General features: G+C 44.4%; 1 protein-coding gene across 5 annotated transcripts in view; it reads left to right on the top strand.

The window, feature by feature from the left end:
* stim1a (stromal interaction molecule 1a) overlaps positions 1 to 13680 on the top strand; it is a 41424-nt gene that overhangs the window by 16269 nt on the left and 11475 nt on the right. For all 5 annotated transcript variants that reach the window (XM_041876912.2, XM_045214724.1, XM_045214726.1 and 2 more), the window contains exon 7: positions 6110 to 6287. In XM_041876912.2, the coding sequence (XP_041732846.2) occupies positions 6110 to 6287 (178 nt within the window). The remainder of the gene's footprint in view (positions 1 to 6109; positions 6288 to 13680) is intronic.

Genomic DNA, 13680 nt, shown 5'->3' with positions numbered 1-13680 from the left:
TGTCACCATCAGACAAGGTGGTTCCTGGGAATCGTACCAGGGACGGACAACCTGATGGCTCACATTCTGGGGCTGCACCACAGACTGATTGTGTGTGTGGAGGGTGGTGTTGGGCCCTCCACTTTTTTTTTCTCCCAAGTTTTTCCAGGTTTCAGTTTTCTATTTTTGGGTGTAGAACAAGAATCCGTGATTAAGTTATGTAAGGAAACCAGAATATTAATGTCGCCTTGGGCTTCCTCTGGCCTTGAAGTTCTGTCTGCTCTGCTCTCCATACTAGAGGTTGCAGCAGCAGCAGCAGGATAAGGGAGAGTTAGGGGTCTGTGTCTGGCATGTTTCATTGTGTGTGTTTAGTGAAGAGTCTCAGCTGGAGGAAGAGAGGGGGTCGTCTGGACATGACAGCCCCGGGCAGAAAGCCACAGGTCCTGCTGATAGTCACACAGACTGTCTGTGCACAGCAGCAGCATTTTAAGACACCTTTCACAATGGGCCACATCAGAAATGGACACTTCTCCTTATCTTGTCTTAATGGCTGACACATTTACCAAAGGGGAACCATTCCATAGCGCTGTTTACAACTTATTACATGCAACTGGAGTGTTCACCTGAAGGATAACAGAAAAAGACAGATTTGAGCCAAGTCATTCCCAGTCTAATGGTCAGTTAAACATGTCACTTTGGACTTTCTAGCCAACATTCCTGCTAATCAGCGACGTGTTTTCAGAGAAAGAAAAAGCTAATGGAATGTGTTAGCTAGAGAAAAAGACCTACATGTACAGTGCATTCGGAAAGTATTCAGACCACTTGACTTTTTCCACATTTTGTTACGTTACAGCCTTATTCTAAAATTGATTAAATAAATAAAAACATCCTCAGCAATCTACACACAATACCCCATAATGACAAAGCAAAAACAAGTTTTTTTGAAAGTTTTGCAAACTTATTACAAATAAAAAACAGAAATAGCTTATTTACATAAGTATTCAGATCATTTGCTATGAGACTCCAAATTGAGCTCAGGTGCATCCTGTTTCCATTGATCGTCCTTGAGATGTTTCTACAACTTGATTGGAGTCCACCTGTGGCAAATTAAATTGCTTGGAAATGATTTGGAAAGGCACACACCTGTCTATAAGGTCCCACAGTTGACAGTGCATGTCAGAGCCAAAACCACGGAATTGTCCGTAGAGCTCCGAGACAGGATTGTGTCGAAGCACAGATCTGGTGAAGGGTACCAAAAACATTCTGCAGCATCGAACATCTCTGGAGAGACCTGAAAATAGCTGTGCAGCAACGCTCCCCATCCAACCTGACAGAGCTTGAGTTGATCTGCAGAGAAGAATGGGAGAAACTCCCCAAATACAGGTGTGCCAAGCTCGTAGCGTCATACCCAAGAAGACTCGAGGCTGTAATCGCTGCCAAAGGTGCTTCAACAAAGTATTGAGTAAAGGGTCTGAATACTTATGTAAATGTGATATTTCAGTTTTTTGTATTTTGATAAATTAGCAAGTATTTCAAAAATGTTTTTGCTTTGTCATTATGGGGTATTGTGTGTGGAATTTCTATACATTTTTGGATACGGCTGTAACCTAACAAAATGTGGAAAATGTCAAGGGGTCGCCAGAACAGCCAGCAGAACAGCTTCAATGCGCCTTGGCATATATTCTACAAGTGTCTTGAACTCTATTGGTGGGATGTGACGCCATTTTTCCATGAGAAATTCCACCATTTGGTGTTGATGGTGGTGGAAAAAGCTGTTTCAGGAGCCGCTCCAGAATCTCCCATAAGTGTTCAATTGGATCTGGTGACTGAGACACACACACACATCCTTTAAACCCCCTATGCTCCTTTGAGACCCCTCTTTCAAAGTCACTGAGATCTCTTCTTCTAGCCATTGTAGCTGAAATAATGGGCAACTGGGCATTTTTACACATGACCCTAAGCATGATGGGATGTTCAGTTGCTTAATTAAGTCAGGAACCACACCTGTGTGGAATCATCTGCTTTCAATATACATTGTATCCCTCATTTACTCAAGTGTTTCATTATTCTGGCAGTTACCTGTTTTATGCTGGCAGTTACTGGTACATGTTTGTGTGTGTTGAAATGGTTGTATTCGACCACCAGTAAATAAACTATAGCAACAGGAGATTTAAAGGATTTAGTTGTGGAGTATGACCTTAAGGATAATATATTCCTCTGCAGTGTCTGGTCTTCCACAGATTAAGAGTTGTATTCTAAAGCTGCAGACCCACGGCAAATTGAGCGTGAAGAGGCTGAAATTAAATTTCATGACAACGCGAGAGGGAGTTGTTTTCCTGTGGGAGGGAACGGATGATTGGCCTGATGTACACTATACAGACCAGTCAAAAGTTTGGACACACCTACTCATTCCAGGGTTTTTCTTTATTTTTACTATTTTCTACACTGTAGAATAATAGTGAAGACATCAAAACTATGAAATAACACATGGAATCATGTAGTAACCAAAAAAGTGTTAAACAAATCAGAATATTTTATTTGAGATTCTTCAAAGTAGCCACCCTTTGCCTTGATGACAGCTTTGCACACTCTTGGCATTCTCTCAACCAGCTTCATGAGGTAGTCACCTGGAATGCATTTCAATTAACAGGTGTGCCTTGTAAAAAGTTAATTTCTGGAATATATTTCCTTCTTAATGTGTTTTAGCCAATCAGTTGTGTTGTGACAAGGTAGGGGTGGTATATAGAACATAGCCATATTTGGTAAAAGACCAAGTCCATATTATGGCAAGAACAGCTCAAATAAGCAAAGAGAAACAACAGTCCATCATTACTTTAAGACGTGAAGGTAAGTCAATCCGAAAAATTTCAAGAACTTTTAAAGTTTCTTCAAGTGCAGTCGCAAAAACCATCAAGCGCTATGATAAAACTGGCTCTCATGTGGACTGCCACAGGAAAGGAAGACCCAGAGTTACCTCTGCTGCAAAGGATAAGTTCATTAGAGTTACTAGCCTCAGACATTGCAGCCCAAATAAATGCTTCACAGAGTTCAAGTAACAGACACATCTCAACATCAACTGTTCAGAGGAGACTGCGTGAATCAGGTTTTCATGGTCGAATTGCTGCAAAGAAATCACTGCTAAAGGACACATATAGGAAGAAGAGACTTGCATGGGCCAAGAAACACAAACAATGGACATTAGACCAGTGGAAATCTGTCCTTTGGTCTGTTGAGTCCAAATTTGAGATTTTTGGTTCCAACCGCCGTGTCTTCGTGAGACGCAGAGTAGGTGAACTGATGATCTCTGCATGTGTGGTTCCCACCGTGAAGCATGGAGGAGGAGGTGTGATGGTGTGGGGGTGCTTCGCTGGTGACACTGTCTGTGATTTATTTAGAATTCAAGGCACACTTAACCAGCATGGCTTCCACAGCATTCTGCAGCGATACGCCATCCCTTCTGGTTTGCGCTTAGTGGGACTCTCATTTTTTTTTCAACAGGTCAATGACCCAACACACCTCCAGGCTGTGTAAGGGCTACTTGACCAAGAAGGAGAGTGATGGAGTGCTGCATCAGATGACCTGGCCTCCACAATCACCCGTCCTCAGCCCAATTGAGATGGTTTGGGATGAGTTGGACCGCAGAGTGAAGGAAAAGCAGCCAACAAGTGCTGAACATATGTGGGAACTCCTTCAAGACTGTTGGAAATGCATTTCAGGTGAAGCTAGTTGAGAGAATGCCAAGAGTGTTCAAAGCTGCCATCAAGGCAAAGGTGGCTACTTTGAAGAATCTCAAATATAAAATATTTTGATTTGTTTTACACTTTTTTGGTTACTATATGATTCCATGTGTAATTTAATAGTTTTGATGTCTTCACTATTATTCTACAATGTAGAAAATAGTAAAAATAAAGGAAAAACCCTGGAATGAGTAGGAGTGTCCAAACTTTTGACTGGTACTGTATTTACAAAAGTATGTGGACACCTCCTTCAAATTAGAGGGTTTGTCTATTTCAGCAACACACGTTGCTGATAAAATCGAGCACACAGCCATGCAATCTCTATAGAAAAACATTTCTGGAGTGGTGTAAAGCCTGCCGCCATTGGACTCTGGAGCAGTGGAAACGCGTTCTCTGGAATGATGAATCACGCTTCTTCATCTGGCAGTCCGACGGATTAATCTGGTTTTGGCGGATGCCAGGAGAACGCTACCTGCCTGAATGCATAGTGCCAACTGTAAAGTTTGGTAGAGGAGGAATAATGGTTTGGTGCTGTTTTTCATGGTTCGGTCTAGGCCCTTTAGTTCCAGTGAAAGGAAATCTTAACTCTTCAGCATGCAATTACATTCTAGACGATTCTGTGCTCCCAACTTTGTGGCAACAGTTTGGGGAAGGCTCTTTCTTGTTTCAGCATGAAAATGCCCCCGGTCACAAAGCGAGGTCCATACAGAAATGGGTTGTCGAGATTGGTTTGGAATAACTTGACTGGCCTGCACAGAGCCCTGACCTTATTTGAAATTATTCCGTTTTTGTCAAATACCGTATCTGTTTGGGATTCTTGCGGTCAATTTGCAGTGTATTTATAACTATGTTCCGGCCCCACGACCATCCGCACATGGAAAAATATGTCCACGGCTGAGTGTAATTGGGGACCCCTGCCCTAGAGCTTTATAGCCAAGCTAGTTCCCCCTCGTATTGTTTTCCTGGTTGCTGTATCGTTGGTCTGACTCCAGTGTAGTCATAAATGTACACCGCTATCCGGCCAATTTCCACTGTCAATGGCCAACTGTGTTTGTACTAGGATTTTGTAGGCAAGACTGCAAGAGCCCACACAGAGCTCTTGACTGATGACAGAGGGCAAGCAAACATTGCCGGCCTAATGATGAGCACATCACCCTACATCAATACTCAATGTCGGTGACATGAAAGGGAGTCTTGTGTCAGGGGGAGGTTGTTTTTCTATGAGGCGGAGGGAGGTCTTTGTTCCATGTCAGTAACAGCCAGAGAGAGCTTAGTGTGTAAGGCTTGTCTGTAAGTTGGCACGCCCTCTATGAGCCTGTAAAGAGACATGCCAGGCCCAGGCTTTAGCTGACACTTAGCTCCACTTCCTCTCTTGTTTCACTCCAGGACATAAGTGCTGTGTTTGCTAAGAGGTTATGCTATGTGTTTGCGTAGATCTTATCCCTTTCCAGGCCCTACGGCGGCTCGCCTTCACAGCTTTTAAGAGAACGGGTTTTGTAATCCTCTGTCTCTCTGTGCTTTAAGGATGCTGGATCATGTTTATGGCCTTGTGGCTCATTTTACATGAGGGTTAGTTGCTGCCTGCCTGGCTGGCTGACGTGCTGGTGGTGACTGAGGAATGGGACTGTTCTGAATCCCTTAGGATGGCTACATTATGACAGAGGACATTCACACTTCTACCCGGGCCGAGCCCCCCCCCCAGAGGACGTTCACACCTCACTACCCGGGCTGAGCCGCTCGCCCAGAGGACAGGAAGTGTGAGACAGTGGCTGTCCGGGCCGGGGGTTTGATTCGTCACCTCATGTAAATGTAAACTCCCATGCCCTCGTGTTCTCGACGTGTTGTTCATCAGCGTCTGTTAGCAGACTGTACATAGTGTGTTCATCTGCCTTTATCCTGGTCTTTTGGCCTGGTGCCTCCTCAACTCAACCCACTACTACCACACATCTCTATTGGAGAGACCTCGCCACAGTACAGTACCATGACATCAATTCATTCACTTTCACACTTTCACATCATTAGTTCACCACCAATGAGTTTTCTGGATGAAGGGACAATCAGGAAAACGTTACTGTTGTACAATGTGTACTATTCTTTTAAAGGGATACTTCAGGATTTTGGCAATGAAGCCCTTTATCTACTTCCTCAGAGTCAGATGAACTCATGGATACCATTTTGTGTCTGCATCCAATATGAAGGAAGTTGGAGGTAGTTTTGCGAGCCAATGCTAACTAGCGTCAGCGCAATAACTGGAAGTCTATGGTATCTACTTGCATGCTAGCAGTTACCATAGACTTCTAGTCATTGCGCTAATGCTAGGGGAAGTAGATAAAGGGCTTCATTGCCAGAATCCTGAAGTATCCCTTTAACCTAACACTTTTGTCTCTCCCCAGTGAACAGACATAACCACCTGAAGGACTTCATGCTGGTGGTTTCCATAGTGATGGGCATTGGAGGCTGCTGGTTCGCCTACATCCAGAACCGCTACTCCAAGGACCACATGAAGAAGATGATGACGGACTTGGATGGCCTACAGAGGGCTGAACAGAGTCTGCATGATCTACAGAAGAAGTGAGTTTGTCTTTCCCTTCAGCCACTGTACCAGGAGGAAGCAGGCCCATGTAAGCCCATAGAATTAGAGTGACTGACTGTGTTATGTCTTTCTAAAATTCTAATGGAGCCTCATTTTTCTGCTGGTGTTTCATAGTATCAGCCAGTTCCATGCTGTTGTTGTTTTTGGTACTAATCTAGGCTTTCTACTTTCTATTAGGCCTGCTTCATTAGCAGGTGAATCATATTGGTTTGATGTCGTGATACAAATTTGGGGACAGTCAGTGTCCATTTTGTCAGGAATTAGCAGCTTCAACACGTTTTCAGGTTTGTCATGTTGGGAGGCCAATCCATGATGCAACAGAAACAGGAGGCAGAGGTTTCACTGTTCTGAGGCCATCAGTTGAGTTCCTCATTCTAGAGATTTTGTGTTTATTAGGATCCCCAATTAGCTGCTGCAGCGGCTACTCTTCCTGGGGTCCAAACTTTTGCTGCAGTCATTACGTGAGAGGACAAAAAATCTATGGAACAGCAGTGATCTCTATGGAACAGCAATGAATTTCATCTGAACTAAGTCTCACAGCTGATCACAAGAGGGACTTTGTGTCAACTGTCCATGGATTTTTGTTTTTTTAATGATTATTCTGCAAACACCTTTTGAAATCTGAGCTAGCATATGTTTGTGGTTTGGCTCAGAGAGAGAAACTGAAGTCTTTGAATTCTCCCATTGGGGTCTAGTGGAAGTAGAGCTCAACTCCCCTTCCTCCTCTGTGGCCCTCTCTCTCTGGCCTCTGTCCTGGTCCTGTCACTAGAGTATCACGACTGTCTCCCGCTAGTATTATAGTACCCCGCACAGCTGCTTTGGTTGGGTGTTTGTGTGTCGTGACAGGGGAGCAGGAAGTATGTCTCGCAGTACAGTGTAGTGAGCCTGTTGAATACAGACCAACAGGCTCATTCCCCGTTCCATGGCATGGGGACAAGCCAGGAGGTTCACACTCTTTTCCCCTGGCAGGAGGGTCACACTCTTTTTTTCCCCTGGAAGGAGGGTCACACTCTTTTCCCCTGGCAGGAGGGTTACACTCTTTTTTCCCCTGGAAGGAGGGTGCAACTCTTTTTCCCCTGGAAGGAGGGTGCAACTCTTTTTCCCCTGGCAGGAGGGTGCAACTATTTTTCCCCTGGCAGGAGGGTGCAACTATTTTTCCCCTGGCAGGAGGGTGCAACTCTTTCCCCTGACAGTAGGCTCCAGCTCTTTCCCCTGGCAGACAGACTGCCTGGCTGTCCTCCCCTTTTTAATGGTGCAGTCTAGGTTTGGTTGATATACCGTATACCGGGGTATTTAGAAATACAGACGGCACGATTTTCAATACTGTTTTAAAAAGTGCTACGCCACTGGTTATAACTACAAGTTACGTATAACTATAAGAAATCTAAGATATGTCAAATAAATTATATCCAGCTCAGGGCTCCAGCTATGCATTTGGATGGCTTTCTAGCTAAGCCCGACCCTACTGTAGTCTCTTGCCTTGTCATTTCTGCCATTAGCACTGACTATATCCATGCTTTCTTACGGCATTATGGAGGTGGATCATTTTCACATCCTCCTGCTCATTTATGGCTCAGTCATGCTGACTCGTACACACAGAGTATCTAGGCCTCTTATCCTTGACACACATTCCCACTACAACTAGCTGACTCCTACAGTGAGTGTCCTTGATGTAGGCCACAGGAGGATGCTGACTGGAGGACAGCTCATAAAAATGTCCGGAATGGAGCAAATGGAATGGCGTCAAACACCTGGAAACCATGTGTTTGTATTTGATACCGTTCTACTTATTCCACTCCAGCCAAGCTTGTCCTCCCCAATTAAGGTGTCACCAACCTCCTGAAATGTAGGCCTACTAATCCACCAACCTAGCCTAGCCACAATCTGCTGTCCTTGCTACCAGGTCATTGATTCTGCATGGGGTGTCCTGTGTGTGTTCCATAGCCTTGCTAGCAGAGAGCATTACCGTGGCTGTGTCCTCTGCTGTGCTGAGAGGAGAGCGGCCTTGGAACAGAGTCATGTTATGCCTCTATTGACGTCCCTCGCTCCCCAGACAGAAACTTTGTATATCATATCCTGCCAGTTGGGTACAGGGGTTAGTAATGCCCGCCCCGTTCATTCACTGTGATAGTAAAACATCTCTGCAATTCCTCACGCCACGCCACAATGTCGTCTGTGTTTAAATCTATCTCATCTCCTGCTGTGGGACATTCAGATGAGGCTGGGGATATACAACCGCTCTGCTGCAACTCTCTGAAACACGTAGTGACAGTTGTTTCTTATAAAGCACAATAATGTGAAGTGCCAATTAGATATACAGTGCCTTGCAAAAGTATTCATCCCCCTTGGCATTTTTCCTATTTTGTTGCAATACAACCTGTAATTTAAATGGATTTTTATTTGGATTTCATGTAATGGACATACACACAATAGTTCAAATTGGTGAAGTGAAATGAAAAACATAACTAACGGAAAAGTGGTGCGTGCATATGTATGAAGCCCCTAAATAAGATCTGGTGCAACCAATTACCTTCAGAAGTCACATAATTAGTTAGAATTGCACACAGGTGGACTTTATTTAAGTGTCACATGATCTGTCACATGATCTCAGTGTATATATACACCTGTTCTGAAAGGCCCCAGAGTCTGCAACACCACTAAGCAAGGGGCACCACCAAGCAAGCGGCACCATGAAGACCAAGGAGATCTCCAAACAGGTCAGGGACAAAGTTGTGGAGAAGTACAGATCAGGGTTGGGTTATAAGAAAATATCAGAAACTTTGAACATCCCACGGAGCACCATTTTAAATCCATTATAAAAAATTGAAGAATATGGCACCACAACAAAGCTGCCAAGAGAGGGCCGCCCACCAAAACTCACGGACCAGGCAAGGAGGGCATTAATCAGAGCGGCAACAAAGAGACCAAAGATTACCCTGAAGGAGCTGCAAAGCTCCACAGCGGAGATTTGGAGTATCTGTCCATAGGACCACTTTAAGCCGTACACTCCACAGAGCTGGGCTTTACAGATGAGTTGCCAGAAAAAAAAAGCTAACACGTTTGGTGTTCGCCAAAAGCCATGTGGGAGACTCCCCAAACATATGGAAGAAGTTACTCTGGTCAGATGAGACTAAAATTGAGCTTTTTGGCCATCAAGGAAAACGCAATGTCTGGCACAAATCCAACACCTCTCATCACCCCGAGAACACCATCCCCACAGTGAAGCATGGTGGTGGCAGCATCATGCTGTGGGGATGTTTTTCATTGGCAGGGACTGGGAAACTGGTCAGAATTGAAGGAATGATGGATGGCGCTAAATACAGGGAAATTGTTGAGGGAAACCTGTTTCAGTCTTCCACAGATTTGAGACTGGGACGGAGGTTCACCTTCCAGCAGGACAATGAACCTAAGCATACTGCTAAAGCAACACTTGAGTGGTTTTAGCGGAAACATTTAAATGTCTTGGAATGGCCTAGTCAAAGCCCAGATCTCAATCCAATTGAGAATCTGTGGTATGACTTAAAGATTGCTGTACACCAGCAGAACCCATCCAACTTGAAGGAGCTGGAGCAGTTTTGCCTTGAAGAATGGGCACAAATCCCAGTGGCTAGATGTGCTAAGCTTATAGAGACATACCCCAAGGGACTTGCAGCTGTAATTGCTGCAAAAGGTGGCTCTACAAAGTATTGACATTGGGGGGGTGAATAGTTATGCACACTCAAGTTTTCTGTTTTCCTGTCTTATTTCTTGTTTGTGTCACACAAAAAACATATTTTGGATCTTTAAAGTGGTAGGCATGTTGTGTAAATCAAATGATACAAACCCCCCAAAAATCTATTTTAATTCCAGGTTGTAAGGCAACAAAATAGGAAAAATGCCAAGGGGGGCGAATACTTTCGCAAGCCACTGTATATATATTTTCAGAGGCATTGCGATAGCTCATGCATACTAGGTAATGTGCGTGCAGTTTTGTATTGTTGCTGTTTTGTGGTTTTACCTATGGGGTTATAGACCTTCGTCTACAGTTGTTATTCCAGAGCAAACCAGAGCATTGACAGTTCCATTGACATTGAGATGCCTGCTACCCTCCTGTTAAACACTTGTTACTGTAACAGTGAATGGGAGCATACAGACTGACTGTGTGGGAGTGGTGGGACAAGTCAGCATGTCTCCTATGTGAGCCCTGTAATGGAGGCAGGGGAAGAGAACATGCAAGACGGTGTGACTTGGTGTGACTGGGTGGACAGGCTGGCATGTCTCTTGTGCTCTCCCGGGGAGCTGGGGAGAGGGGTCATGTCCTCTGTGTCTTTTAGCCGTGCCTGCTTCCTGATCCTTGCTGCCAGCTGCTGTCTGGCCAGACCTTCAAGGGAGATCCTGTGGCCGGATCAAAATCGCCTGGCCCAAGCCTCAGACTTCCGTTTTAACTGAGGGTGGACAGAGGTAGGGTGGGGGGGGGGGGGCTCTCCCAGGAGCTGTAGGCCTATTTCACCTTGTGTTTACTCTGGGTGCCTTTTAACAACACCAGCTGGTGCCAGGCGGTACCTCTTTACACGCTTTACATGTCACCTCCACCGCTTACGCACTCCCATGTGGACGGAGGTGTGGTGTAGTGGGTGTGCTGTATGCAGGACAAGGACAGGTCTCTACTAAACAGGATCAATAAATGACATGGTTGATGGATATTACGCTCATACACCTCCTATATATGACTCTGGATAGGTAAACTGTGCTAATGTATCCTCCAAACACCGGCTTCGAGGGCATTATCACTTTTATACAATGGGTTACCAACATATTCAAATAATGATTGACATATTTTCATTAAAAACGTTATTTTGATTAATTTATTCATACTATTTCATCCTTCCACAAGATATAGTCCCGACACAAATCTAGGGTTGCTATCCAAGCCGGCTGGTCGTCCGTTCTATCGGTTCCTTTGCCAGAGACGCGACCCAGTCATTCAGTCTTTTTGTTCTGTATCTATAGATCCAGTCGTTTATTCTAAATGTACCATTACCATACTGGCTGGCAATATTCTTAACCCTTGCTTGCTAGCTAGCCAACTACAGCTAACTTACAGTCACGTCAAATAGTGTAGCCAGAATAACAGCAAAGTAGCTGCATTTGCATTTGTTTAAGCTGTTTTCCAATGAGAATTATTTGGATACATCCATAACAATGAGCTAATGAGGCGCGATTTCGCCTGGCATAGAAAATGTGCTCACTTGTCAGGACACTGTTGTTCAGAGGAGCTAGCCAACCGCACAATCACAATCAATCACTTCAAACTGAAGCTGGAAAGACTGCAAACTAGCTGCACTTCGTTTTGTTTGACCTTTTTTGAATTGACATTTCTTTGTATTCAGACCCCTTCACTTTTTCCATATTTTGTTATGTTACATCTTTTATTTTATTTACAATTGTTTTTATTTAAACCCCTTTTTCTCCCCAATTTCGATCTTGTCTCATCGCTGCAATTCCCCAACGGGCTCAGGAGGCGAAGGTCGAGTCATGCGTCCTCCGAAACATGAAAAGCCTAACCGCGATTTTTAACACCAGCCCGCTTAACCCAGAAGCCAGCTGCACCAATGTGTCGGGGGAAACACCGTTCAACTGATGACCGAGGTCAGCCTGCAGGCACCCGGCCCGCCACAAGGAGTCGCTAGAGCGCGATGAGCCATGTAAAACCCCCCCAGCCAAACCGTCCCCTAAGTTGTTACAGCCTATCCTAAAATGGAGAGAAGAAAGGGAGAAACTCCCCAAATACAGGTGTGCCAAGCTTGTAGCGTCATACCCAAGAAGACTCGAGACTGTAATCGCTGCCAAAGGTGCTTCAACAAAGTACTGAGTAAAGGGTCTGAATACTTATGTAAATGTGATATTTCAGTTTTTTATTTTTTATTAATTTGCAAAAATTTCTAAAAAACTGTTTTTGCTTTGTCATTATGGGGAATTGTGTGTAGATTAATGAACAAAAAAATAACATAATCCACTTTAGAATAAGGCTGTGACGTAAAAAAATGTGGAAAAAGTGAAGGGGTCTGAATACTTTCCGAATTATGCCAGTTGATCCATGATTTAGACTGGCTGAGAAACACTGACTGTCTGTCTCGTCACTACTCCCAACATGTTCATTACTACGGGACAGCTGGAGATCAAATTTAAATATAAGAACAATGTTGCAAATGTCGGAGAGACAGACAGCAAGGTTTATACAAATCTCCGCTGTTAAACTAAATGTTAGTCTAAAATAAATGTGAGATAATGTCTAGATGATTTTTTATAGTGAAGATAAAGTTTATAAATTGCCTGGCTGGGCTGATGAGACAGAGGATTGCGCAGTCAGATGGAACCGAGTAAATGGGCATTTTAACGTCTTAGATTTAGCCGGTGGTAACTTGTGGAAAAGACACCGGCTGGAATGCGGTTTTAAGCAATCAGCATTCAGGATTAGACCCACCCGTTGTATAAACGTGTGTGTGTGTGTGTATATATATCCACATTCTACTGCTGCTGCTCATATTCCAGTTGCTCATAAATGACATTGATTTAAAACTAGTCTCACTCATAGGAATGCTATTCATGAAAATCTATACCAGCCCAGTCAGCCTGGAGGTGCTGAGCTGGTGCTGCAAATAGGCTTTGATGATGTTCGCTTGTACAGTACATAAGTCCTTTGTTGGACCCTGCAGTGCGGTGCTGTGGGGCTGAGAGTCCGCATTGTTCTGCCTGCCCTGCCGTTGTTGCTGCTGGAGCTGTGGCTAGTGAATGGTCAGAGCGTTAGTGAGAAGGCCCACTGCCCACGTTCCATCCTCAGATCCCTGGATCACCTTTCACTGTTGCCTAGCTACCCATCCACATCTTCTCCATGATTGGTCTGGATTTGCCTCCCTGACAATTTCTAGAATGTGCAACACATTCTGACCATTCTGATTGGTCCCAGAAACCGATGGGTTGGGCCAGAGCCAACCTTACATGATGACGTTTTCAACTTCAACTCTCTGGTTAGATTTGTTAGACGATCGAATCGCTGATGAATTTGTTTTTCATAACGCTCCCCTCATTTTGAAATGAAGTCACACAAACAACATGTAGGATGGCAGATTCAGACTGAATGTATGTAGCGATCAATAGAGCAGCGGTATTAAATTCAGGGTGATTGGTCAGGCTACTCTTGACTGCAGCTCTCTGCCACCTCTACCTCGGGTGGGAGGAGGCTGCTCTCTGGTGGTGTAAAACAGCATTCTCTCAACCTCAACTCACGCCCTGTAAAACCTGTTCTCAGACTTACTGATAGATTTTGTAACTCATGCGGATACTCCATGGATTCAGGTTAATTTATATCAATTGAAATGCTGTTCATAATTT

The sequence above is a fragment of the Coregonus clupeaformis genome, chromosome 5 (assembly GCF_020615455.1).
Source record: "Coregonus clupeaformis isolate EN_2021a chromosome 5, ASM2061545v1, whole genome shotgun sequence".
In the NCBI taxonomy this organism is placed as follows: domain Eukaryota; kingdom Metazoa; phylum Chordata; class Actinopteri; order Salmoniformes; family Salmonidae; genus Coregonus; species Coregonus clupeaformis.
This window is presented reverse-complemented; position numbering and strand designations above follow the sequence as displayed.